At 38.4% G+C, this 27,165-nt stretch overlaps 1 protein-coding gene across 4 annotated transcripts in view; it reads right to left on the bottom strand.

Annotated features, from left to right (window-relative positions):
- LOC149255168 (nucleoside hydrolase 3-like) overlaps positions 1-27,165 on the bottom strand; it is a 369,934-nt gene that overhangs the window by 79,803 nt on the left and 262,966 nt on the right. For all 4 annotated transcript variants that reach the window (XM_089460372.1, XM_089460371.1, XM_089460374.1 and 1 more), the window contains one exon: positions 5,531-5,735. In XM_089460372.1, coding sequence (XP_089316498.1) covers positions 5,531-5,735 — 205 coding nt within the window. The remainder of the gene's footprint in view (positions 1-5,530; positions 5,736-27,165) is intronic.

Raw genomic sequence — 27,165 nt, 5'->3', positions numbered from 1 at the left:
CGTTTGCCGCAACTTCATCTATGATTTGAGATTTCTTGGTTGGATTTTTTCCCTGCCCTTTTAGGGTGGTCGAGGGAGGGGAGGAGATTTTTGGAGAGGGTTCAAGTGATTATTCAGTCGAAAATAGAACGGGGGGGGCTATGGGAGAGAATGGGAGAGGAAGGGGAGGGATTAGAAGGGAAGAGAAGAAGAGGAGGGGAGGAAGGAGGGGAGGAAGGGAGATCAGAGTCCCCAAGAGAGCCAAAGTGGTTAGAGGCCAATAGATCTGAAGGGGGGGGTAGTAGAAGGAGGTAAAAATGAGGAGGGAGAGGGGAGATCTTTAGAAGGAATAAGCAAAGGAGGAGAGGAGGAAGGGGAGAGGAGAGGAAGTGTCGAAGAAGGGAGAAGGGAGACAAAAGAAGGATGGTAAGAGGATTTGGTTGCTGACTGTTTCTTCTTGACTTGCTCCCATTTTGGTTCTTGGTTTTCTATTTCTTCTAATTTCTGTTTTTTAGCACATCTATTAGCAAAATGACCATATTCATGACATACCTTGCATTTGAATCGAATTTGTTCATAATCCAGCTGTTGAATGTGAACCTAGCTATCAACTTTGATCTTGACTGCTTCCGGTAGTCCTTTCCCCAGGTCTACTTCCACACATATTCTCACAATGCATGCATGTTTTACTTTGGCTCTCTTCTGTCGATATATTTCTCCACTGCTTTTCCTATTGCTTTTGTAGATTCATCTCCCCACCAGTGTAGAGGAAGATGGGGAAGTCTCACCCACATTGGTATTGCATTCGACACATCCAACTCTGGATCAAAGTCCAGAGTCCATCTATTGAGATAAAGACCTCTCGAGTCCATGAAATATGGTCCATTTCCGAAGATTAAATCTTTGTCCTCTTTCGTTTTGAAATGGAAGGTGAAGTAACCTCTTCCACAAAACCCGATGGAGATTTTCCCCGTGATAGAGGAGGTCCAGTTTCTTTCCACCCATTTGAAAATCGATCGGGGAGAGGGCTAGAGTCCAGTAAACTGTCCAACCAATCCTCGTTCAAAGAGAGACAAAGAAGCACGATGAGGAAGGGAAGGAGGGAGGATTATTTCAAGTATTTCATCGATCTTCTTAACAAACTTTGATATTGATGGCCTAGGTTGTGATGGACCAAGGGAGGAGATCAGAGAGGCAAAGGCTTCCGCATTTTCTCCTAGCTGAGTTGAAGTTTCAGGAATAAAGGCAAGAATCGATGAACCCACAAGAGGAGGCTCGAAATGGGCCATCGCAGGCCAGTCGCAAGAGGCCCCAGAAGCCGAGGGAGGAAGGCGCACTCAGTGTTTGAAATCACCAAGGCAGGAGCAGAGCTTCGACTCATTTCCCAAACAAACATGCACGTGAATTTTATTTTATGCGCTGAATAATTTAATGTAAATTAATTATTCAGTAAGGGAATCATAAGGAATTAATTTACCTACTTTGCTGGAATAGAGATTTTAATGTTTATATAAGCTCAAGACAAAGTACAAGTACATACCATAGTTTTCTCTCAAGGCCAGTACAGATCATCCCAACACTTCCAACACTAGCTAGGGTAAATCATAAAAACCATACCAACCAAGAAGATCAAATATGCAAGAATCGGTCCTTGAAAGCAAAATGTCCTTTCCTTTGCTTCTTTCATGATTTCACTTCAGAATTTTATCACAAAACCCTAATCTTCAATCTCCAAGGGTAAGCCCTAACACTAGACCTCCATGATGCTCCAAGATACTTCAAGAATACCAAGAAACCTTAGTAACGAGAGAGAGAGAGAGAACAAGCACATGTGAAGACTCTCTCTCTCTATTTTGAGGCTAGTGTGTGCTCTTCTCTAGGTCACATCTCATCACAGGAGTGAATACAAGAGAGTGAATGTGTATGTAATAGAAAGAATGTCTCCTTCCTTTATTTATATAGAGGGTAGGCCAACAATACAACATGTCCTTTAGCCCTTACAAGCAACCTACAATGAGAACTTGTAGGCTAACACAAGTGAGACACTATACTCTAAAGTATTTGTGGCATGCTCCAAGGTGATGTCATGCAGAATAATGGCTCCAAAGTGATTTAGCTATGCAAGGCATGTCGACATCCCTCTATCACAAACCTCCATGGACTCCTTTGATCCTCCTAAGCAATGTATTCTATTGGGTTAGCTGCCCTTCCAAGAACCTTGTCGAGGCCCCGGGTGTTCCCGAGCCATCTCCAATCCTTTGAATAGGAATCCAAGCTGCCACATACTATCTAGGGCCTAATGTCCTCCAAGCTATACAACGTTGCTTATCCCATGTAGGGCTCTTTACAAGCAAGTGGATCCTTCATGGGGGCCTAGTGAAGGTTTTCCAACAAATTGTTATCGAAACTCTAATGCCTAAGCGAAGAACACTAAGCCAACAATCATATGAACTCAAGCATCTATTGAGTAAGCTATCTCAATTATGCAAGTACATTCAGGACTATCTCTCATGTGCCAATTCATCTTGGACCATAAAGGGTATGAACAGACACCATGTATCCCAACTAACGTGAAGCACCCCTGGCATGGTGTAAACACTTTCCGAATAACCCCAAAAAGTTAACACTCTCTCTTTACAAGGAAAGTGTTTACATAACCACTTGTTGATTCCTTTTGCAACTTCACCAAATTTGCTATTTGTAAATTTGTATTGGTTGTAGTCTTGGAATCAACCATTGTTATCTGCAATAACACTGTCAACTATGCTTTCATGACATCTTGATCATTCAGTGAATAATGACCAGCTATGAAAATGAATAAACATCTCCCTAGAGAAAAAGCAACCTGCCAAACTCCATCGTCCTCCAAGTTAACATCACTAGCCAACATTAATGGACTTTGCATCATGAACTCTCCAAGATATCTTGCAAAGATAATCATATCTATATACAAGTCAAGTTGATTTGGAATACAAAGCTCGTGGTATAATCATCAAACTATGCAGGGTGATCATCAACCTGTCAACTTCGGCAATTGAAAATTGAAATAACTTGAACTAGGTTATCTTCCTCATCTCTGGAGTCTTGACGTAAGAGTAACATTAAGGGAAACTCCCTTTGCTTGAGAGAATCCAGAATGATTGCCTTTGTACTCTACCACTCCCATTAACTGCAATCCCAGAGTTAGTCTTAGCAACATCTTCCATCAAAGTATCACACCTATCCAATAAACAAGTAGAAGGCTCATGAGTGAAGTCAATCTCATCATCACACCTTTACTCCTCTATATAACTATAAGTCTCATAGATGGAAGAAACCAATGCTATATGGCTAACACATCTCACCTTCCATCCATATTTCGACACTCCTATTTGATTTTGAGCCTATGAATATGGAACAAACAACTCTCCATTCTCCTTGATTGTTGAATTAGAATCCCACGGAATAAAATATATCCCATCCTCTATATGAGATACAATAAGAGTTTCTGCACTTGAACCGCACAACCCTCATTGCAAGAGAAAACCATCACATTCCTCTTTCAAGTAGACTTGCTCATGGAATGCTATTTGTCTTAATGTTATATTCAAGTATCGGGGAAAATAAACATGCAAAAACTATGTTGATGAATACATAAATAAGAGTTGTCTAAGCAGGATGGGATTCTTTTTGGGGAATATAGTAATATACTAGTCAAACTTAAAATGCTTGTATTCTAGTAGTAACATGAATGTGATTGAATAATAACTTATGAGATTAGTAATTGATTTGTAATTTCTTTGTCCAAGGCTCACCAACTCTTGTCTAATGGAAAGATAATACCATAGGCCACAAATTATCACCATTGAGGACATCATATATTTATATTTTTTTCACATTTTATTGGTTCACCTCAAGGCATGCAAATGTGAGTTAATGGTAAGAGGGAGGGGTTGGTGCATATCAAGTCCAGAGGGTTTGCCCTGGTGGCGGAATTAGAGCCAAAACCCTGCTTTCCCGACGTTGGAATCCCAAATCCTTGTCGGCCAGCTCCTAAGAGTGGAGAGGGACCACTGCGGGGATCCCAGTTGATGGTCTCCAGGGGGGGCTTAGAGCTGAGGAGAGAAGTGATAACCCTGCTGTTGCTGAGAATTGGGGGCAACCGGGTTGCCAAGAAGCAAACTTGCAGTTGGAATGTTGTAAAGCAGAATTATAAGGAACAACAGAATGTTATGAAAGAAATTCAGATTGGTTTTAATGTATGCACTTATGTTAACATTATAGGTTTAATTAACTCCTATACTCTTCAGTCCCCAACGCTTCGACATCAGGAACAGGTAAGAACGCGAGAGGGATGGGGACTAAAGGAATTGTTGAAGGAAAAGATGGTGAAAGAAGAAGCGAGACATGGAAGAAAAGGAGGCCGACGAGCAGGTAAGTAGGCAAAGAAGAAAATGAAGGGTCTGGTGGCTTCAGTGAGCAAAACCCAACAAAAAAGGGGAAGAAAAACGGGCGAGGAAAGTATGCAAAACTTAATGCATGCTTACCATGCAAGCACCCCAACACAGGTAAAAGTAGTAATAGTGACGTGGGAGACAGAGTTAAATGCCAATGCGGCAAACAAAGAACTTCCAATGGAAGACTGAGAGCCATTACTTATTGACCCGAGACATACTAGAGGCCGCCAAACACTGTTCAGACAGACCATCCAACAGTACTGGGTCATGAAGAATCTGCTGGCAAGGGCAATGACAACATACAGGGACAGAGAAGAACCAGAGCAAGCAAGGCAGGAGGAACCAAGTTTAAAGGACATTCAGAAGGAAATCCAGGTTGTACAGGTACAACAATATCACCAGAACCTTCGTTTTGGGAGAATGGAAAAGCAGATCCAAACCTTGTTGCAGAATGAAGTGACTGGGTCAAGTGCTAAGGACCCGGTCCGGGTCGAGTCATCTGATGACTAATGCAGAGTAGTAGAAAGTTAATTTTTGTTACTATGACGGATAGCATTTACTTTACAAGTCAAAGCATTAAGTTTATAGTAGATACAATTGCAAACTTAGCATGGATCATAAGGATCAAACTGTTTAAATTTTGCATAGCTTTTGACGCTGATTGGTAGCCAACAGACCTGGTTTCCTTCGCGCAGGTTGAGGCCACCAGATCTATTTTGTTACTTGTTTATAAATAATTAATAGAAAAGGGAAGTACTACCAAGCTTACACAAAAAAAATGTGAGTTAATGGTATTTTATAGTTCTAACATAAGAAGATAAATTTTCATGTGCCCTAGTTTAACATGATTGACTGTTGTTAAACACATCGTTAATACAAGCTTTAAAGCCACAATGAGAACAATTGAGCCTAGTAAGTGTGGAGGTACTTTGAAACATGGGTCTCACCTGTTCAAAATCAAAATGTTTGTTGCCAAAATGAAAGGCAAACAACAACAAACCTAAACACAAAATGATAGATTACTGACAAAAAAATTGCTAGTGGGTTTCCCCCTCTTTTGGAATTGAAAATAAGAATTCTTGAAATTAAACCTTAGTTTGGAAAAGGAATCTGACCTCAATCTTTGAGGTTGAATTTGTATTAGACAAGAGAATGTTTGCCATGTTTGTAAGAGGACCTGTTGTCAAAATTGTCACTTTCTTCCCCGGCATAAGTTTATTTGAAATGTTTTGCCAAATTTCTTGTGCCCTGGGCTGTCTTAGTTCAGGATGGTCAGTATTTCTTATTGCTCCAAACTTCACGTCCATGTTGGCAGTATATCTGCAAAATATATGTCATGGAAAGACAAGTCATAACATATTCATTTGGAATCTAAACAATAAACATGTGATATCATATTTCACGTTTCAAGATTGCCATCAATTCAAATTATCCATATGTGCACAAAGGCTCATAAACACAACATTTATTCAATAATGCCAGATCCATGGTTGTCACATGCAAAAAGACTCAATGGAATACCATTCAAAAGAAGAAAACAACCAGAAAACAGTGTAGAAGAGAGTGTTCACAAAGGAGGATGTGGAAGATGGAATCAAAAGATTGGCTGCAGTGAAAGCAAGGGATAATGAATGGCTACAGGTGGAGTATTTTATGTGGGGCAAGGACCTCCTTGGCAAACACATTGCATAACTTCTTAATTGGATAATAAGGAAGGTTTCCCTGATTGTCAGACAACAAAGTCTTGTCCCAACCATCTTCAAAGGGGGATGAGAGGAATGATCCCTGAAACTACAGGACTATCATGATCAGCTAAATGTTCACTAAACTGTGGATGGATGGTGGAAAGTGAAATCATCATGTGGGCAGAAGAAAAGGGTAGGAGCACTAAGGGTCAGGCAGAATTTTGGCCAAATCACTTTACCATAGACCACTGCCTCACTTTGAGGAACATGATAGAGAAAACACAAGACAACAAAGATCCAGAATTATGGTATTCCTTTGTAGATTTCAAGGTTTTTGATGCAGTGCCTAGGGTGAAACTTTGATAAAGTCAAGTAGAAATGGGGGCCCCAGTGGAGTGGAGTGCAGCTATCCATAGCCTATATGAGCAAGTAAAGGAAAAAATCAGAACCAAGGGTTATTGGAATGTTTCAGCAGTGACAGGGGTGACACAGGGATGGCTGTTTTTCCCCACCTTGTTTGGACTTCACATCAACAAACTAGAGTGAATAGTGCAGATAGGAGGGGAGGTGTTAACATAGCATGGATAATGATACAAATCTGTCTATATGTGGGTGATGTCTTTTTAGTAGAAAGGATACTTTACAACATACAAGACCACTTGCAGGCTTTTGAGACCTTCTGGAAAGAGGTGGAGATAAGTGTGAATACAGGTAAAAGATCAAGGTGGTACTTTTATCTCTCGAAAGAAATCGAAAGCAGATTCAGCTAAGTTTCAAAAGGGAACAACTAGAATTCATTCAAATTACAAATATCTAGGGTTAAAATTTATTGAAAAGCTAAACTGGGATATGTGCATGAAAAGCTAAGCTGGGATGTGTGCATGAAAAAGACGCTTCAAGGTGGTTGGAACTTGGAAAAAACTTTTCTCATTGCAGAACAGATGTGGAACAGCGAAAATATGGGACTGTGAAATGTTATGTTCTCTATTCTAGGGATTCATTATGCCTGTTCTCCTGGCTGTGAGGGGACCTACCACAGCGAAGGCTCGGTGGAATCAGTTAGGAAGGGTGCACACCCATTTGATAATATGCATCTTGACAGCAGAATCACCACTCCCTATGAGATTTTTCTGTCTGGAACAAACCTTCATTCCATAGAGATGGAAACACATAGAAGGCTCTTTTTGTATAGGCAAAGGTTGGCAGCCATGGATAGCCCCTCGATACTGGCAAAAATCAGGCAGGAAGAGCTGAAAAGAAGAAATAACACATGGGTCAACATTACAAATCATGGTTGGAGGAGTCGCATTTAATAGAGGAAAACTGCCCAGTGGATGGGAAAGCTGAACACGTACAAGAATTTTATGGGATAGTGAAATGGAGGGAAAGTGCCAAAAGAAAACAACTGTACTATATAGAGCAGTTCAACACACTAACAGAGATTAGGGCTTAGGACTGCTTAATTCTTGAAGCTGACGGTTCTTGGTGAGAAAAGAAGCCAATAGCTCAGTTATGGACAGCCTCTCACAGATTAAGATGAGAGACTGAGATGCGTATAGCCAAAGGAAGTTTGGGAGGACAGAACATGCCAACTATGTGGAAAGGATGAGGTAGAAATGTAGCCACATTTCTTGATGTGCTGTGAAGCCTATGCAGACATCAAAGAAGGGTCAAGAACTAAAATCAGTAGCTCGGAAGAAGCTTCTCAGGGAGAAACAGTATGGATTATGGCAAGCATGGTGGGAAAAATAATGAGGGCTGTTACCCCTTGTTTTAGCAAGGGTACCTATAGTGAATTTTTGCATTTTTGCATACATCTTGATAGCAGGGCAGACTAGTGACATGGAGTAACCCTGTTGGATGGGCTGGTGGCATTCTAATGTTTGGCACTCTAAAATTTCTCAAAGCAGTTCACATTCTTTAAGGCACTTCATGCATTCCGAGGCAATGGTCACAACTCCCAAGGTACTTTTGCAGCTATTTGGTACATATGGGATCTCCTTGGCATGCCATGTGGAGGAACTGAGATGCTGTCCTTATTGGTCATTTTATGAGCTGATTGTGACATCTTTGGGGTGCTGATTTGCAACTTGTGAGGACTATGGCAGTTGTGGGGCTGCTTGGAAGGGTTCTCGGATGATGTAGATGAGTAACTTATGGTGAGGTGTCAATCCACTGAGATTCACATGATGATGTGGATGTACTTTTAGGCTATAACTTGAAGATCAAATGGGCTGAAATGAAGGTCAAACCCTTGGTATGTTGACGTCACTTGGTTCACTGGGGGTTTTATGACACATTTTATGACTTAATATGTTGTCCCCACACTTCACGAAGATTACTTGGTCAAAGGTATGTTCATGGACCCTCCTTTGGGACACTATTTGGAGGCTTTGAACCTTTGCATTGCATGATTTATGGAGCTGTTTTGATGAGGCCCTCCTCTTTGGGGTAGATTCCCTACCCGTCCATGAAGTTGTTATCTTAAGGAATGATGAAGTTTGTGTTGAAAATTGGGGCAGCTATGGGACAAATTTCCCATGAGCAACCCTACCGTCCCAAAGGAAAGCCCATCTTGCCCCAAGATGAATGCAAATTGGATAAAAGGAAGAATTCAATTATTAATATGTTCAAATTGGTTTGGCACTCTTTTCATTAATATTTAACGTGGAAAATTTCACATTGGGCAAGTAATTATCAAAAGGAAATATATTTAAATATTATTTTGAGCTAAATTTGAATTGTTGTTTCCCTCCAAATTAAGATCAAGTCGGTTTCTCAATGATGGGCATCGTTGGCACCAAAAGGCACCTCATCGATTCATATAAATAAGACCTTATCACTCAAGGTTCGAATGCTCAAAACAAGAAGTTCACACATATTACTGAGGCTCGAGTATATCTCTGAGGTCCAGTTTACATCACTTGCATATATTATTTCTTGTTGAAAAGTGGAACTAGGTTCGGTCTTCACAATGACATGTAATTGTGATTTTATGTAAAGAGTTGTAAAGAAGAAGAAAAATAAAACACTGTAATGCTTGCATCATGGGTTTCATGAGCAAGAGATTTTATTTTTGAGTCAAGGCTCCCATTGAGAGCCTTTAGGAATTTTGTCATCTAATCATAAAAGAATGAAAGAGTCACTGTCATGTAAAGAAGTCATGTTACACATTGTAAAGAGTCACACTTGTCTATGTAAAGTAATCCTCGAAGACCTTGTCACTAGCTCTCTCCAAGTCGGCCTACAACGAATGAAGAATCTAGAAGATGAAGTCGGCTTCCCTCCAAGAGATCATGTCGGCCTAAGGGTCATGAACAACCTTGTATATATACCCATACTTGGCCTACGAGCAAGAAGTGCGAGATAACCTCCAGAAAAAGTCTTCATATCAACAAAGCAAGAAGAAAGAAGAATGAAGATATTTCAGTTTCAGTTTTGGGTTAGTTTGTCCTCCCACGTGCGAAGAAAACAAAGCCGAAGCTATCTAGTAGGATTCAGAGTCTATTGTCTATTGCATGGGTATAAGGCCTCTCTAGAAGAATTCGAAGAAGAAGATTTTAAGATTTCGGTGGTAGGGCTACTAGCCTACAAGAGAAGGCCGTTGACCAAGGTAGCCGAGATCAAGTGGAAGAAGAAGCAGCTGAGGACAAGAAGATCAAGGAAACCAAGAAGGGAAAGAAGTTGAGAGCTAGAAGAAGAGCAGTTCGAGACTCTAGAAGGAAGCCGAGAAAGGGAAGAGGTAAAGCATCAAGGAGGCTAGTGACAAGGGTCTTGAGAGGATACTAAAGTCAAGCGTCTTTGTCATGGTCTTGGTATTTGTCAATTTAAGATCTATAAGAAGAATTTCTGATTAGGTTTTCCTCTCAAAGAGTGAGAGGTTTTGGCCCTAGCTGACAAGCCTACATATTGTGTCTCTTGTCTTCTATTGTTTATTTGGTAATTGTCTTGAAGAAAAGAACACATTAATTATATAACTAAGAGAAGATCATAATCCAAGAAGTAAAATCATATCACAAGCAATTATCTAGCAGAGAAATCTCCTAATTATTGATGCCCTAGATTTCTGAACATTTTTGTGGTTCGATATACTCTGGCATCACATTACATTATAGTTGAAACGCTTGACTTTGGCATCACATTACATTACAATGGAATCGCTTGACTTTGACATCGCATTACATTATAGTGAAAAATTTCGCATGGCAAGAGCAAGTCCGTATTGCACATCTCTGTGGAGAATTTCATATGGCACGAGCAATTTCGTATGGCACATCTCTGTGGATAATTCTATATGGCATGGACAATTTTGTATGGTGCATCTTTATGGACAAGATTTGGTACGTATTCTCTACTTTTTGGTTCGTTGTTGTGGCTTGAATCAAATTTCAATGATCGATGTAGCCCGCATTCTCTGCGTGGCTCTATATACAACATTCGTACAATGGCTCACATTACATATACAATGATCTCTGTGGCTCGTTTGTCTCCTATGGCTCACATAAATTCGCACAGTGGCTTGCATCTCGTATACAATGGTCTCTTTGGCTCGTACAAATATTACGATACATGTTTTGTCACTTGTCATTTGCATTCTGTCCCTAAGACTTGCACACGTTCTCTACATCTATCTATGACTCGATCTGTGGCTCTCTATATTACTTGTGGTTCAAATTGATATGAAAGTAACCTATATGACAATGATCTATTGAAGTTTGATGGTAACCCTATATATATATATATATATATGACAATGACCTAGATGCATATGTGCTCTTGATATGCGATAATTATGTGTGTATAAATGACATGATAGTAACCTTGACTATGGCAATGACAATGACCTTGTGATTGTGACAACAACCTTGATATGGCAGTAATGTTCTCATCTATGGTTTATCTCTATGATGACACTTGATAGTGACATAGATGATTCTTGATAACATTTGATGACATTTGACAGTATTGATTTGTGATAGTAATGATGTTCCTTATGACATGGGTGTTATTTCTTGTGACTATGATATGAAAACAACTCTCTAGAAATCAGATTGTTCAGTTCACAAACGTAGTTTCAAACTTACTTGGGTTGACCCTAGGAGGCCTGATGTATCTCATTCTTATTGTACTTTGTATCTCAGCTAAACATTTGATGAATATCTAATAGAAGAAGAATCTGGTTGGGTTTTCCCCCTTGTGGGGTTTTGCCCTAGTCTCTGACCTAAATCTTGGTGTCTCTATTGTGCATGCTTTTCTTCTGTTGTTCCTTACTATTTTGCTGCATTGTTGATGTTTATTGTTCTCTCTACATAATTACTAATGATGTTATGATGTTACGGGGGAATGTAATATGTAAATGATGAAAAAGTTTGAAAATGCAATTATCTACAACAAAGAACAATCTAACCCTAAAAATCAACACGTTGGAGGTTGGTTGACTTGGGAGGTCCCTTCAGCGTATTTTGTGGCTTGTTTCAAGCATTATTGAACCTTAGCATCAACTTTGGAGCCTTTGGAGGTCAACCGTTTCATCTTGGGGGGTGGATGTTGGATTGGACCATGAGTTTAAGGACACACACTTTTAGAGAACCTTTGGAGGTTAATTCACCACGTTTGTAGCATTGGACCACAATATTCCATGGAACTTTGACCATCTTCAACAACTTTGGATCATTTAGAGGCTAGATGTTGGCAACTTGGACCATTTGTACTTTTCTTTTGTAGATCGACCCTTCTTGTAGGATTTATCTCATCTTATCATTGTACATGTGGCTTCACTACTTTAAGTTTATTGTTGTGATAGCTTAGTTGGAATTTTGATTTACTTAGCTAAATTTAAGGAACTATAGAATTATTATTTTATTGTAAAGGAAGTTAGGTCTCACTCTATAAATAGAGGAGAGCTTCCTCGTTTGTACTCAAGATTGGATTGTTAGAGCACTCCTCTCCTTGGAGCTTTAATGGAATTATCTTTATTGGAGCATTTTGATGTTGAGGACTTATCAATGTAGTGAATGTTTTTGACTTAGAAACTATTCATTGTTGGTTATTTCTTCGACATCATTGTGATTACTCAAGATTACCATCAGGCTACCAAGATCGATCCATTTGAAGGGCATCTTTCTCAATTGTGTTAGTGTCCTATGTCATAGTAATTAGAGTCAAGTTTAGTCTTTTTATTATTCTGGTCAATTTGTAAAATGTTGCTATGATCTCTAGAGAGCAAGTCTTAGTGTTAGTTTAGGATAGGATATGCTAAAGTTTTGAGTGGTGAAAAACATCAAGTTATTAATTTCTTAAAAGTTTAGGGTTAGTAAGTCTAGGGTTAATGTGTCATCCAAGTCATGGATAAAGGTAATATATGATTTGGTTTCTCATCATTGGGACAAGTTAGTGGTGTCTTTTCAGTTAGTTGCATGGTCAAATAAGATAGTACATCATATCCTTGTAATCATGAGTTGCTATTGCGCTTGAACATTTTATGCTTGAAGAGTCATCATTACACTTGAAGGAAGTTCTGGATCACATAGAGGATTACAAAAGCATGTTTTGGCTTCCAAAAATCCATTGAGCAGATCACTCATCCTCCTGAATTGCCCTGGATATCAAAAAGAGCTCGTTGTGTTTTGGTTGCAGGGGATCCATTGCGTTTCTGCAAATCGAGGGTTTTTGCGTCACCACGACCATTCTTAGGCTTCAAATTTCTCTTTTCTGGAATGATTCATGCTGCATGTTGTTTAATTCGTCTTTAACAATTGAGGAGAGCACCTAGATGAACTTTCAACCCACAAAAATTTCAACTCGTTGCGCTTTCCTCACTGCGCCTGTGTTTTGGTAATTTGGTTGTGCGCAGAACTAATTGCTGTGTTTTTTCCTATGACTTAAATTCTTGTAGCTTGAGCATTTAATTACAAAGGTTTTCCATTCAAAAGCTTGCCAAAAACCATCATTCAAACCCTAATTCTATTGTAGCTGCATTCTTGTTGCGCTAAGCTGTTGAGCGCTGCCCTTGTATTGTAAAACCCTAGAATTTTATTTTGTGAGCCATGACAACACCAAACATGAAGAAAAGTTACAGAGGGGGTGACAGTCAGATTCGAGCCTCAAGATCTCACCTTGGTGAATTCAGATCCATCTATCAAGGTTCCATTGGAGCAGACTGGCTGCATTAAATTTTGTGAAAAAATATAGGGCTACAAATTACAGTGTTCAAGTGACCAAAGAATTTGCTTTAAACATCATTTGTGTGGAAGTCAAGGTTGGAGAATTGAGTTTCCCAGTTTCAGAGGTTACTATCTTAGCTGCTACAAAGATCCCTTTGCATGGAGAACAATGGTTCAAGGGCATGCAATTAGATATAATCAATTACAAATATTTTTTAAAGCCAAAGTACAAAATCAAAGATTATGGCGCTATCGTGCCAAGGGAATATCTTCTTGAACCTTATAACAAATTACTCAAGGTGATTCAAAGATATTTCACTTGTGAAGGCAGATTTGGGGGGGTTTATTAGTACCACTTCAGGCTATTGAGGCATTTTACTAGTGTTCCATGCGTCACGTCCCCCCACCTGGGGGTCGAGTTTCCTAGCTCCCTCGCGCTCCGGGGACTTGGGAATGAGAGGGGGTCATTTCCCCACGCTCCCAAAAAACAGGGTACGCAAGGAAACTTTCTAGTGGTCGTTTCCACCATTTTTGGGGTCGTTTCCACAAAAGGGGGTAGTCCAGGGTCGTAAGGGGTTGTCAGGGGTCGTTTCTATTGGCCAATTTCAATTTTTTTTTAATGATTTTTTTTTATATCATATATTTTTTTTTATTGTGTTTACTATTTCCGACCGCAAGGGTTTCGTTTTAACTATTATTTCGTTGTTCAAGTTTAACCCATCGCCAGATGCCCATCCATCTAAGTTTCTAATGCCGCCATTGTAATGACCCATCGTTAAAATAGAGAGCACGAGAATATTAGCATGCATACGATGCATGCATATGATAGCTACATATGCATGTATCGCATGCACTGCACTATTAACTATATTCTAAGTTACCTAAAATATTAAATATCCTAACTCACCCCTTTATATAGAAAAGTCGCATTTAACCATCAGCACATATTTCTTAATGCCTCATGATTAATGAGTGCTCACCAATGATATTTAAGTTTAAAAGTATAAAGTAAAAGAAAAGGGTTATAAAGAAAATAAATGTAAGGAATTATGTAAAGCCTTAAAATCAGGTTATATAATTATCTATCTAAGAAATTTAAAATAAAGTATATGAATGAATTATTAAAGGGATAATCTAAGTCAAAATAAAGCATAGGGCAAATAATTAAGCATATGACTTAAGACTTTAATTAAACATATAAAAAGTATAGTCAAAGTGAAATGGCACATGTTAAAATATCTTGAGGATGAAATTCGATTTTGCATGTTAAGAGGTGTCATTGAGAAAGAAGCGGTGGGCTCATAGGTGGAGGGAGCAACCACCGTCATAAAAGGGTACATAAGGAGAGGTCGAGGGCAGAGAAAGGGGGGGGGGGGGTTCTTGCCCTGTGAGTGTATTCGCTGTGAGGGTATTTGCTGGGAGTAGAAAGGAAACTGATGCGGATGCCATAGGAGGAGGAAGGTGCTGTTGGAGGAGGAAGGAGAGGAAAATTACACGTACTGGTTTGTGAGCCTTACTTGTTTTGAAGTTTCTGGGCACGGGGGAACGGTATGCATCAGTTGAGAAGCATACTGGGTCGAGTATCTAGGTATACTCGATTTGGCTGGGTGGTTTTGGTTATTCGGTAATGAGAAAGCGGGAGCAGTTTTGAAGCACCCTCACCGCAACAGCAGTAGCAGGCCAGGTAAGTATTTCTACAAATCAATAATGGCTCTTTAATTAGCTAGGTCATTACAGCCATCGCTTGATGCTGTTGGATGCCGATGCTGACACGACCATCACTGATGGACACCGACGTCGTCGAAATCTCCATCGCTGCTAGATGCAATCGAAACCTCCATCGCTGCTGGACGCTGTCGAAACCTCCATCGCTGTTGGACACCGTCAAAACCTCATTGTTGAACCGTTGCTAGTGCTGGAAGCAGCCTCACCCATCGAATTTGCAAGTTTGCATCCTTCAAACTTGCCCATCGACCTTCATTGTGCCAGCAACCTTGCACATCGACCTTCATTGTGCCTCATTGTGCCATCGCAGACCTGAGACTTGTCACTTTGCTTCATTGTGCCAACGTTGGCGTGCTACTTGCCTCATTGTGCCTGCAGTCGACTTTGAAGTTTGCATTTCCAACTGCAAGCAACCCGTCGACCTTGAAGTTTGCAAATTACAGGCTGCAACCCATCGACTTTACCACAGTTTGCACAGTAAGTAACATTAACATTGACGATTGCAGCCTGTCATTGCGTTGTTTTTTTTTTTGTAAATTGTAATATTTTTTTTAATTTTTCAATGTTTACTGTGTGCCTGTAGGTTGTCACTGTGGTTTCTTTTTTCATTTTTTTTTGTAAATTTTTAATTATTTAATTTTTAAGTGTTGAAACTTGACTATGTGCCTGTCACAGAGTTTTTTTTCATTTTTTGTAATTTTTTTTTTTTTTTAGTGTTGATTATGTATTAATTTTTTCTTGTAAATTAAAAAAAAAATATTATCAATGTTGAATGTGTGTGTTAGTATTAGTCAGCCTGTGTAATTTTTTTTATTTTTATTTTTATTTTCACTATGTATCAATAATCAATATGCATATGCCATAAAGCGGCAAGTTTAAAGGTTTTATTAAAAATAAAATTTAAATTTAAACGGTAAACCCTTGTTGCACACTGCAACCTACAAGTTACATTCAACTTACAACTATGAGTCAGAGTTATTCTGGGAACAGTGGGAACAATGACAACAACTATAGTGGTAATGAGCCACATGATGCACAAGAAGAAATTCAAAGCAGTTATAGGAGGGCAAGAAATCAGAATAGGCCTTTGCATGGTGTAGATTCTCAAGGCCCACCAAGAAATCTGGAAAAATTTGCAAAGGGGACATTTAATCCTCTAAAACCGCTTCTAATCTATGTAACCAGACTTTCGAAAAAAAATCCAAATTGGTGGCTCACGTGATTGGGTTTGCAATATTTGTGGGCGTCACTTTGTCGGCAACTATACCACGGTGAAGCAAACTATTTTGGCTATTACAGGTAAAGGAGTCAATATGTGTCCCTCGAAGAACCTGAATTCAGTGCAAAGAGAGCAACTTTGGAGGCTAGAAAGGGTAGCCACTGGAAAATGACTGTTTTCTAGCAGAAATGTTGATCCATCCACAGATATGCCTCCATCCAGTGCTTCATCAAAAAAGACAAAGTGTTCTATTGGTGCATCTTGTTCTTGTGCAATGGGTGCTACAGTGTCTGGGATGTACAATGTTCTAAATCAAGATGACACAGATGATGCAATTGGCGAATTTATTTTTGCCAATGGAATTCACTTCCATATTGTTCATTCTCCTTATTACAAGGGAATGGTCCAAGCAATTGCAAGAATAGGGCCTTCATATGTACCACCTGGAGAACATAAGCTAAGAACAACAATTTTAGATAGACAAGTGTCCAAAATTAATGTGCAAAAAGAGAGAATGAGACAAACATGCTTGAGGTTTGGTTGCTCTATTGTTATGGATGGATGGACTGACATCCAAAAATGCCCACTAATCAACATAATAGTGACATCTTCAGAAGGTCCATTCTTTCTTAAAGCTATTGACTGTTCTGGAAAGCCCAAGGATACATCTTTCCAATTTGAGCTTCTTCGAGAAGCTATAGAGGATGTGTGACAGATGCAACAACAGTTTGTAGATGAACTGGGTTATTGATTCAAACAGGTATCAACATATTTTTTGGACTCCTTATTGTGTGCATGCACTCAATAATGCACTGAAGGACATTGGCAAGATTCAGTGGATATCGGACTTGGTGACAACTGCTAGAGATGTGCAGATGTTTATCTGCAACCGCCACACCTCCTTGGCCATGTACAGGGCTCACACGAGGAAGGAATTCCTCAAGCCCATTGATACTAGATACGCTAGCTATTTTCTATTATTGGAGAGGATGCTAGAGGTACAAGCACCTCTATAATACTTGGTTGTGAGTTCAGAGTGGGGAAGGTGGTCAGAATCAAAGATAGACACAGGGAAGAAGGTCAGGCTTCAGGTGTTGGACAATGATTGGTGAACAGATTGTTCTTATTTGGTGTCATTCTTGGGCTCTATTGTGGAGGTCATTCATTACACTGATTCAGATGCTCCTAGTCTTGGAGAAATCTATGAGACCTTTGATAGCATGTTGGGTCATGTGAAGGAAGCCATTTAGCACTGGGAGCTCTCATTAGAGTTCTATACATCTTAGATTCAACCTATCATTCAGCATAGGTGGGATCACATGAACACACCTTTGCACATGGCAACATATGCATTAAACCCAAAATGGTATGTTGAAAGGCCTAGGAGGGTGCCTCCTATTGATGATTCCGAGGTGAAGAATGGATTCCTACATGCAAGTGCAAAGATGTACAAAGAGGAGGGGGAAATATTTCGAAGACAGTTTGTTCAGTTTGCATCTCTTGGTGGCCCCTTCAACAGCTAGGGTGCTCGAGTAGATCGCATAGATCTACCCCAAGATGACCCGATGGGTTGGTAGAGGATGCATGGGGATGGTGCTCTAGAGATCAAACATCTAGCTATGCATTTGTTGTCTCAGATTGCTAGTTCCTCTGCAACAGAGAGGAATTGGTCCACATATAGCTTCATTCACTCTATTAAGAGGAACAAGATTACCTTTAAAAGAGCTGAGAAGTTAGTTGTTGTGTACAGTGCCCTACGCCTTGAGCATAGGAAGACACCTGAATATTTGAAGGGACCAACAACACGATGGAATGTTGATCCAGAGATATGGAGGAGAGGCTTAATGAGACACAGATGGGGTTGGTTGGTGTGCCACTTAACATGTTTGAGAATGCAAGTGATTATGATTCAGATGGTGATGTGGTTGATCCTGATTTATTCATGCAACAACTCGATGCAAAGATTAGTGGGGCATTACCTTGAGCAATTATGCTCATTTATCTTTTCATATGTTCTTATGTTATTTTGACTCTTGATGTATCAGACTTGACTTTTATAATTTTATTTCAATATTCAACATTCAATGTTCATAGTTGGAAGTGGAACATCAATATGGTATAAAGTTTAAACTTTAAAGTTTAAAACTTTAAACATTTATAATTTTATAATTTATTTTCATTGTGCATTGTTAATAAGTTAGTAGACTAGTTGTTACTAGTTACACTGTACTGTTACAAACTTACATGTATGATGTATGATTATAATTTATATGATAATGATATCAATGATCATGCTTTTCGTTTTAAATTTGTTTCAGTTATATGATTCATCGATTTATATTTTATATTTATAAGTTTTTAAGACCCTAACGTCCCCCCACGTTTCCTAAAAATTGGTGGGGAGCTTTTGCATAGGCCGCTCCTACGTATCCCTGCTCCTTTGCCTCCTCTTCCTGGAAACTTGGTGGAACATTTCATTTTACAGGTAAAAGCCCTTTGAATCTACCTTTTTACTTGTTTAGGAGCATTGGTAAAATGGTAGATAAGGCTCAGGGTAGGAAGAGTCAAGTGGTGCCCAGTCCCTTCCATTTCTCCTTGATCAAATTGTTAGTGGTGGAAGAGTTGAGGAAGAAAAATCAGTCATGGCAAGCATTTTTGGATTCATCCAAGTTGACAGCTGAACTTTTAGATAGTCCCTGGAGCAAAAATGATACACCCTCATCAGTGGCAAAGGATGTTCAACCAACAGTAGAAAGCTCAGTCAAAAGGCCATAGACTTCAGTTGACCAATCTGACAGGAAAAAAGGCAAAAAGCTTCATTTTTCTCATGAGGTGGTGGAGGTTTCCAAGAAGCCATACACAAGAGCTGCTGCAAAAAGGTTACCCATGGAGCAAATGCCTGAACAACCTACTAAAGTTCAAGATACCATATCAGAGAACATTGATTTAGATGACAAGGATAGGGAGATTATGGAATTGCAGGAACAGTTGAAAAAGGCCCATTTAGTCATTGCTCAGCTTCAACATGATAATAGGGAGTCAAAGAAGAATATTTTGGAAAAGACATCTAAAACTAATGAAGCAAAACCAACAACTAAGACAACTCCACTTGCCATCAGATCTAAAGGTAAAGAAAAAGCAGAAACAAAGGACATCTGAGAGCTAGAGAACTCACAATCAAGGATCCTTGTAACCAGATCTTCAGCTAGGAAATTGGAGCTACAACAAGAAAGTCTGATGAAAGGAAAGTCAATGCAAGAGAAGAAAAAGACTTAGTTGGATGAGGGACAACAAACTTTCAATAGGCTAAGGAAGTAACTGAGGAAAGCTCAAGATGAAATCATCAGGCTTAGAGAACAAGATGAAAGGGCTAAACAAAGGATACTTGATCTCCTGAATAGTTGTGGGCCAGCACTGTTTAAATCTAAGTATATGTTGAGAACTTTGCCCCTACATAAACAACTCAAGAACATGTACAGGCAACATCTCACCTTGAAAAAGGAGCTGAAGGTTGCGAAACAAGAATTACATGAGGCATTGCAAGAAAACTGGAGGAAAGAAGAGGAACACTGAACCTGTTAGCTGAGGCAACTAAAGTTTGATTGTTGACAGGTAACTAGATAGTTTTTCTTTTTGCCCTTTTTTGTTCTAATGCACCAGTTTATATTAGTCATATATATAGTAACGCAACAAATTTGCTGCGCTACTGTCAAAAGCATTAAGATTTAATAGAAGATCAAGGTATTCAGATGTATGGAGGTTCACAAAGTTATTTAAGATTGTCAACATCATCCATCAACCATCTTTCTCAGTCAGAGACTTCGACACCTAGTCAAATTCAAGCAAATGAAATTCGTTGCGCTAAGTTGCTGCGCTTTTGTTGTAGGTGATGATTTTCATGAAGGGAGATCTGAATTTTTGACAAATGTTTTCTAATAGGTATCTAATGTTTTAGGGGTTGTCTTCCACCTGTTTGACACATTTAGAAGTCTAGGATATAATCAGAAGTACGAGAATGATGAATTTGCCTCATGTTTTGTTGCACTTTTTCTTCAGAAGGAAGTAGCACAACAAATTTGCTGCGCTTCCACACAATCAACAGTTTGACCTTTCAATTCAACTCCAGACCTCCTAAAATTGATTCATATGGTTATGACAAGTGTCTTGAAGTGTTTTAAAGATTCAAACCTCATCCTTATGCAGGCATTCAATGTATTTTGTTAAAGATTCCTCTAGTCAACAAATTTGCTGCGCTTCCACACAATCAACAGTTTGACCTTTCAATTCAACTCCAGACCTCCTAAAATTGATTCATATGGTTATGACAAGTGTCTTGAAGTGTTTTAAAGATTCAAACCTCATCCTTATGCAGGCATTCAATGTATTTTGTTAAAGATTCCTCTAGTCAAACAATTTCCTAATTTGTAGAAGGTGGTTCTATATTCGCTGCGACGAGCAGAAAACTAAATCTTTTTGGGGAATTTACTTCTTAAAGGGAGGAACTAATGTTTTTTGATGTATACATGACATGATTTTGATTAAGAAAAGGGTTGGTCAGTGTGAGATAGAGAAAAGGAATTATGCATTATACAGTTTCATTTGAAAACTTTAGTGAATGATGAAGGCCGAAGTCTACTTGTTCAGGGATTCTTGTGTCAATCATTTATGGTGATGTTTATCTCCTGTTTATGTTTCTTTATCTTCTATTATAGCCATGCTTAAATGTTATGTCTTCAGTGTTCAGTTAAATAAATTCATTTTCAAAATTCTTTTTCAGGTGCTCTGCTAACTAAACGTTTCAGTGTTTTTTCCTCCACCATAATATCTAAAATTCATCCTCAGCTAGATGCTTTAGATATTATCAATTTCATTATTCCTCTACTCACCTCTCTACAACGAAATTTGACAAAGACAACATAAAGATTACCTACCTTGCCCCTGTCTAAGGATTCATCATTTTCCTATCATAGCACTAAAAATAATTAACTTAATTTGACTCCATGCCCAACGGATTTTCCCTTTCCCCTACCTTCAAACTGTTGAAATTATTCTACCTTAATCTATAGGCCTGGCCTAAGATCTAGAAGATTTCATACGAGAGAGTCCTCTTTGGGTTTGGAAGGGCTAGCTTCTAGCCCTAAAGTTTAGTCTGTGGTTACCATTGGGTTCCTCTCTTTAGCCTGGAGGAATTACAAAGTACTAACAACTTGGAAGGAGGATGTCTAGAGGCTATTCTCAAACACTCACCTTTGTTGGTTTGGGGTAAATTTTAAGCCTTTCTTAAAGTTCCTTAGTAAGGGTTTTCACTATTTCATGCCATAGTCGATCTAGTGGCTGAAGGCTTTCCCCTTGGAGGGATCCCTTTTAGTGGAACCATGATTTCATGATTTTCCTTGATTAGCAAAGGGGTTAATTTAACTTATAGGGTTCTAACCTCTTGCCTTAATCCACAAGCACTGGATAACTAACCTAAGAGGTTTTTCTTCTTGATATCATCTCGCCACTTGATTCGTCTTGACTCCATAGCATTAGTAGAATATTGGCACCGACCGTCATATCCCTCTATCATTTTTTTTCAAAAAAACCCTAAACGATCTCCAAAAAATTGTTTTGTTGAGGCTACTATTTACATCACCTTGTGCTCTTTTGACTAAGCCTTAACTATCCTAGTATGGAAGCCCCCTTTGAGTTGGAGGAGAGCTGGCTAAAACTTAGAGGACAGGTTGTTGAGGTGACAGTGGGTGACCTTCTTAAAAGATTCCTGTTGTGCATTTTGGATTGGGGCTTTTATTATGCATGTACAATTTCAGTGGTAACAAGGGCCAAAGACAAGATTCAAAGATCATCAAAGGGAGTATATATTATAGGCAACAGCCAGAGTGGGGCAAATGAGACAGCAACTTTTGTTTTTTGCAATCTCTTCTATAGTCTCTTTTGCTTACACTACTCATTTTTACTCTATTCTATCCCTTTTTGTCTTTTACATGGTGAGAAATGGAAGAATTAATTCCTACTGACTAATATCTGTAGAACCAAATGCAAAAAGCATAAACAGTACTACCGCGACATTTAGTTATTTGTTATAAGACTAAGAAATTTCTTTTAGGATCATTGGACATTATGAAATATTGAACAAATCCTAACGCGTGGACAACAAACATATGATAAACATGCTAATTTTTTTAGCAGTATCATAAGTCTTTGTTATGGTTTATTGTGAGTTGTAAGTTAAGATTCTTTAAACATAGAAGGCTTTGCTTGAAAATCATATCAGAAGATTGATAACAATGAACGATGTCAACAATATCAGTCATTATTGTAGTTACAACATTGCATCCTGTTGACCACTACATGTCAACTTCCCATAGCAAGTACACCCCCTTTTCTTCGTAAAAGGGATAGCGCTTGATTGACATGTCCGTGCCATTCGACAGTCATCATCAACTTGATCATATTATGTTGTAAACCCAGTCTACATGAGTGAATTGTAAATAATCTTAGCAAATATGAGTCATGTATGTAAATTGCCTAGGTGGACCTAATTTTCTAGTGATAATCTACGTTCCGGAAGGTTTTTTGTCTCACCGATCCATGATCGGCAGAGTTTTCCTTTAGCCTAACCCCAAAGCCGGAATGAATTTTGTCATTAGAATCTTAGAGGAATCCTAGTGTGTTAATCTGCTAGATTATAGTTGTGTCGCAGAACTGGGTGGTTTATGAGGGTCTATGTCAAATGGGTTTTCCCCCTTGAGATGTAAAATTGTAAAAGTCATGATGTAAAGTGTCTTGAGGGTTAGAAAATGTTTTAATCCCCTTATAAGTCATAAGTCCTAAGTCCTAAGTCCTAGGTCCTAGGTGATTTTTCCAAAGGCTAAGTTCGAGGATCCATTTAAAAATAATTAAAAATTAAAAATTAAAAAATTGAAAATATAAAAAAAAAATCAATAAAAAGGAATATATATATATAAAAGATATAAGTAAATAAATAAATAAATAAAATAAAATAAAAATAAAATATAAAATAAAATAAATAATAAAATAATAAAATAAAATAAAAACTTAAAAATAATAAAATAATAATATTTTTGAGTAAATAAATGCAGAATTTCAATTTTTTAATGCATTAAAAATTCGACGGATGAGATTAAGAGATATTTTGATCCTCATCGACGGTCGAGATCATTTTGACATGGATCACTCGAACTAGTCGTTGGGAATTTTTCCTTTAAATAGGGTGCTAGGGGTCATTTGAGATCATTCGATCTGTGAGTCTTGTGCTGAAGAAAGCTTTCTTGTAAACTTTTTCTCGTGCAAATAAAGAAAGACTTTGGGGTTGAAATCTTGCTGGTGTTACTCTCTTGAAGTGCTGTGAGCTGTTTTATTTTCTGCATAATTTTGTTTTCAGCCATTAGTAATAGCTTGATGTAGAGGATTGTTGAACACAGGTATCTTGTTCACTTACTAGGGTTTGAATAGTATTAGAGTTTCTGAAATAATGGCAGGTATCTCCATTGGATCTGGGATCTAGTACTGTTTTTCTCTCTTTATTGATGGTTGAAGTGAGCTGTGCAGGAAACCCTTATTAAAAAAAATCAGTGGGCGTTTGGGGAAGTTCTCTGCTGAACCAGCCAACTCCCGCAAAGCACTCTCTTGTAGAGCCCAGCCAGTTTTGATTCTGGGTCTATCATTTAAATTTATTTTGAATTGCATGAGAGATTTCTGAAGTATCTCATAGTAAATCTGAAAAAGTCTGAAGTATTTTTGTGGATCATTGACAAATCTGGCTTTTGTAGAGTCACAAAGCTGTAAATAATTTTAGCTGGTTCTTAGGGTTTATAGGTTTTCATTTATTTTTTACGTTTTCAGGTTCTGCTTTCTTGTTTTCATTGATTTCAGGTTGCAAGTACAGGTTTTCAATCTATCTAAAGAGGGTCAGTTATCTGCCTGTTGGCGTTTCATTGTTCGTAGGAAGTTTGTTCGAAAGAAAAAAAAAGATTTTTTTTTTGTGCTGCCCTGAGCCTACAACAGGCTCCCCATCAATTTCCAACGCAACCTGTACGCTGCCAACTCCCTGTATGCTACTAGCAGTCTCCAATCACACAGAAAAATCCAGCGGCCTCGTCCTTTATCGTCCAGTTGCCATTGACACCTTCTCTGCTCTTGTACGTGACATCCTGCTACTTGCTTATCCACTGCATGCTCATGTTTTGTTGCCGAAGTCCCTCACTCATTGGCTGATACTTCCCCACCGCTGCCATTCCATTCTCTTTTGCTGTTCCATGCATTTTCTTGCATTCAATACGCAGTCAGCTCCTCCGTTCCAGCAGAATTTTTCATTCCTCCAAGCACTGTCATTTCTGCAATAAACTATTGCCTCTCTGCCTGCGTCTAATCCCCAGCTCGTGGTGCCTCTTCCACACTGCCTCGTCTGTTCTCTTCCTTAGCATGCTGCAATCCCATCGTTGCCCATTCAACTGATCAAATCGCTGACCTGTGGATACAAAGCCGCAACATCCTTCACGCAGTCCAAACGTACAACTGCAAACCGTTTCCTTCCTCATTGCTCATACAACAGCAAGCAGACCTGCGTCCTCAGCCCGCGGCTCGGTCTTCTTCCTTCTGGATGGATTCCAATCCCATTGCCGCCATCAAACATATGCCTGCAAACGCATAATAAAAATCAAGCAATCGATGCTATACGATTCCTTTTGGGTAATGCGTTTTAGATTTAGAAGAGTAGCATAGTTAGTTTAGATTTTTATTTTTTTTATTTTTATATGTATGATCAGGTGAGCGGTTCTGTTTTCTTAGATTTTATTTTTAATTTAGCGCATAGTTTAGTTTGGGGTTTTTTGAATTTTGAATTATATTTTCTTTAAAGTTTATTTTTATTTCATAAAAAAAATAAAAAGTTTAAAAGGAATCCTTTTTTAAATAGATTTTAATTTTGATCATTTCCTAGTTTTAGATTTAATAAATTTTACTTTAATTTTAGATTTAGATTTCGGATTTAGGGTGTTTTTTTTTTTCAAAAGATAAAAAAAAAAATAAAAAAAAAATCATAAAAAAAGCAAAAAAAAAATTCTTTTTACTTTTTAGACTTTGGATTAGATTTTGTTTTTTAGGCTTTTAATTTTGATTTAAAATTATATATATATATATATATATATAATAAAAATAAAAAAAATAAATAAATAAATAAAGGGTTTCTTTTAATTTAGTTTAGATTTTAATGTTATTTAGATTTAAGGTTTCATTTAGTCTTTAAATTTGTTTTATTTGAAAAATATAAAAAATATTTCTGGAAATTCTTTGCCAGTTTGAGTCTTCGCTCAGGAATTTGTTATGTTTTAATTTTTTCTGCTGAGGCTAAAATTTTGATGTGGGAATTAATGTTTAACATGCTTTAATGTTCATTTGAAGATTAACTACATGAATGTGATCTCTGGTTAGCATTTTACGTGGTTGTTTAAAGCACTTTATCTTTCGAAATTTTAATCGCTGGAGTATCATTAAGTCATTGAGCATTTATTGATTATCTCGCATTTAGTAAAAGTTAATCTTTGTTTGAGTTGTTTGATGGTAAATGATTGTTGATGTGTTCATACTTTTGCAGCATTTGATAAATAATCATTTAATCATTTATTTCACAAGGCACTGGTCTATTAACTTAGTAAAATCAATTAAGTACTCGTTCCCCCTCGTGTCTCCCAACCCAACTGGTCCTCAGTTGGTCATCCATTTTCCCATAGGGTCTACCCCCCTTAGCCGCGGGAGACAGGCTTAAACGGAGAGATCGGGGATCAGGGTGACAGCCCCCGGTCTGAGCGTTGTCGTGACAATCTGTGCGACAACATTTTTTGGCGCCGTTGCCGGGGACAAAGTTTTTCTGTCCTTGGTCCTTTCCTTTCGAGCTTTTCCGTGTTTCACTTCCTGTCCAGGTGGCAACTCCACTTCATATATTATCTACAAGAGTGTATACTAGAAGACATCCAAGCAGTCTGTTCAATCCTGCTCCTGATCCTGAAAAGGCCCTCAAGGTACGATTACACAAACTCTCTTCTCGTACACTTCTTGTTAACCTCGGACAAGAAGACCTCTCTGATATCCATTTACTTTTTACTAGTCCAGTTGAGCACGACATCATGGACATATTCGCCCCATGTAACTTTGCTAACATTCAGGGTTATCCCAATGATATTCCAAAACATGGAATGGATAAATTGCCTATCTTTCAGGGAGATAACGCAATCAGTGCTAATTCACATCTGAAAGCTTTTAGTTCATGGCTGGGGAAGTATGCAAGGGCCACTGATTTTAATCATGAAGATGTTAAAATGACCCTTTTTGTTCTGACCTTGGAGGGTGATGCTTTAGATTGGTTTACGGAAAAGCCTCAAAATTCATTTGATTCCTTACAATCGATTGTTAATGCCTTTAAGGAAAAGTATGGAGATAAGAGAGAAGGAAGACACCTTGTGAAAGCTATCAGCATAATCAAAAAGAGAGAAAATGAAACCGCTGAAGAATTTAATAAAAGGTTTAATGATATTATTAAAGAATTACCTCAAGACTATAAACCTACCGACAAATCTCTTCGAGATTTTAACATTGATGCCTTTAATCCTGAGCCATCTTATGAATTGAGGCGTGCTAGACTTAGTGATTGTAGGGAGTGCCAAGCCTTAGCTATCGAGCTTGAGAAGGACAAGGCGGTATCTGGGAAGATTGAGATCCCAGGTTTTGATAGGGCTACTACGAAACTAAAAGAAACTAAAGGAAAAGCAATCCAAGAGCCTGAAAGCGAACTTGTTCTCAAATTGCTCCAAAAGATTGAGACCATGGAAATTAATCATAACAAGGAGATAGCCACTTCGCAGAATAGGTTGATTCAAATGGAAAGAACACAAATGAAAAACTTCCAAACTCGAAATAATAATAACAGAAATAACAATTGG

This window comes from Pinus tabuliformis, chromosome 7, assembly GCF_031772625.1.
Source record: "Pinus tabuliformis cultivar Carrire ecotype Pingquan chromosome 7, CPIR1, whole genome shotgun sequence".
Classification (NCBI taxonomy): Eukaryota; Viridiplantae; Streptophyta; class Pinopsida; order Pinales; family Pinaceae; genus Pinus; species Pinus tabuliformis.
This window is presented reverse-complemented; position numbering and strand designations above follow the sequence as displayed.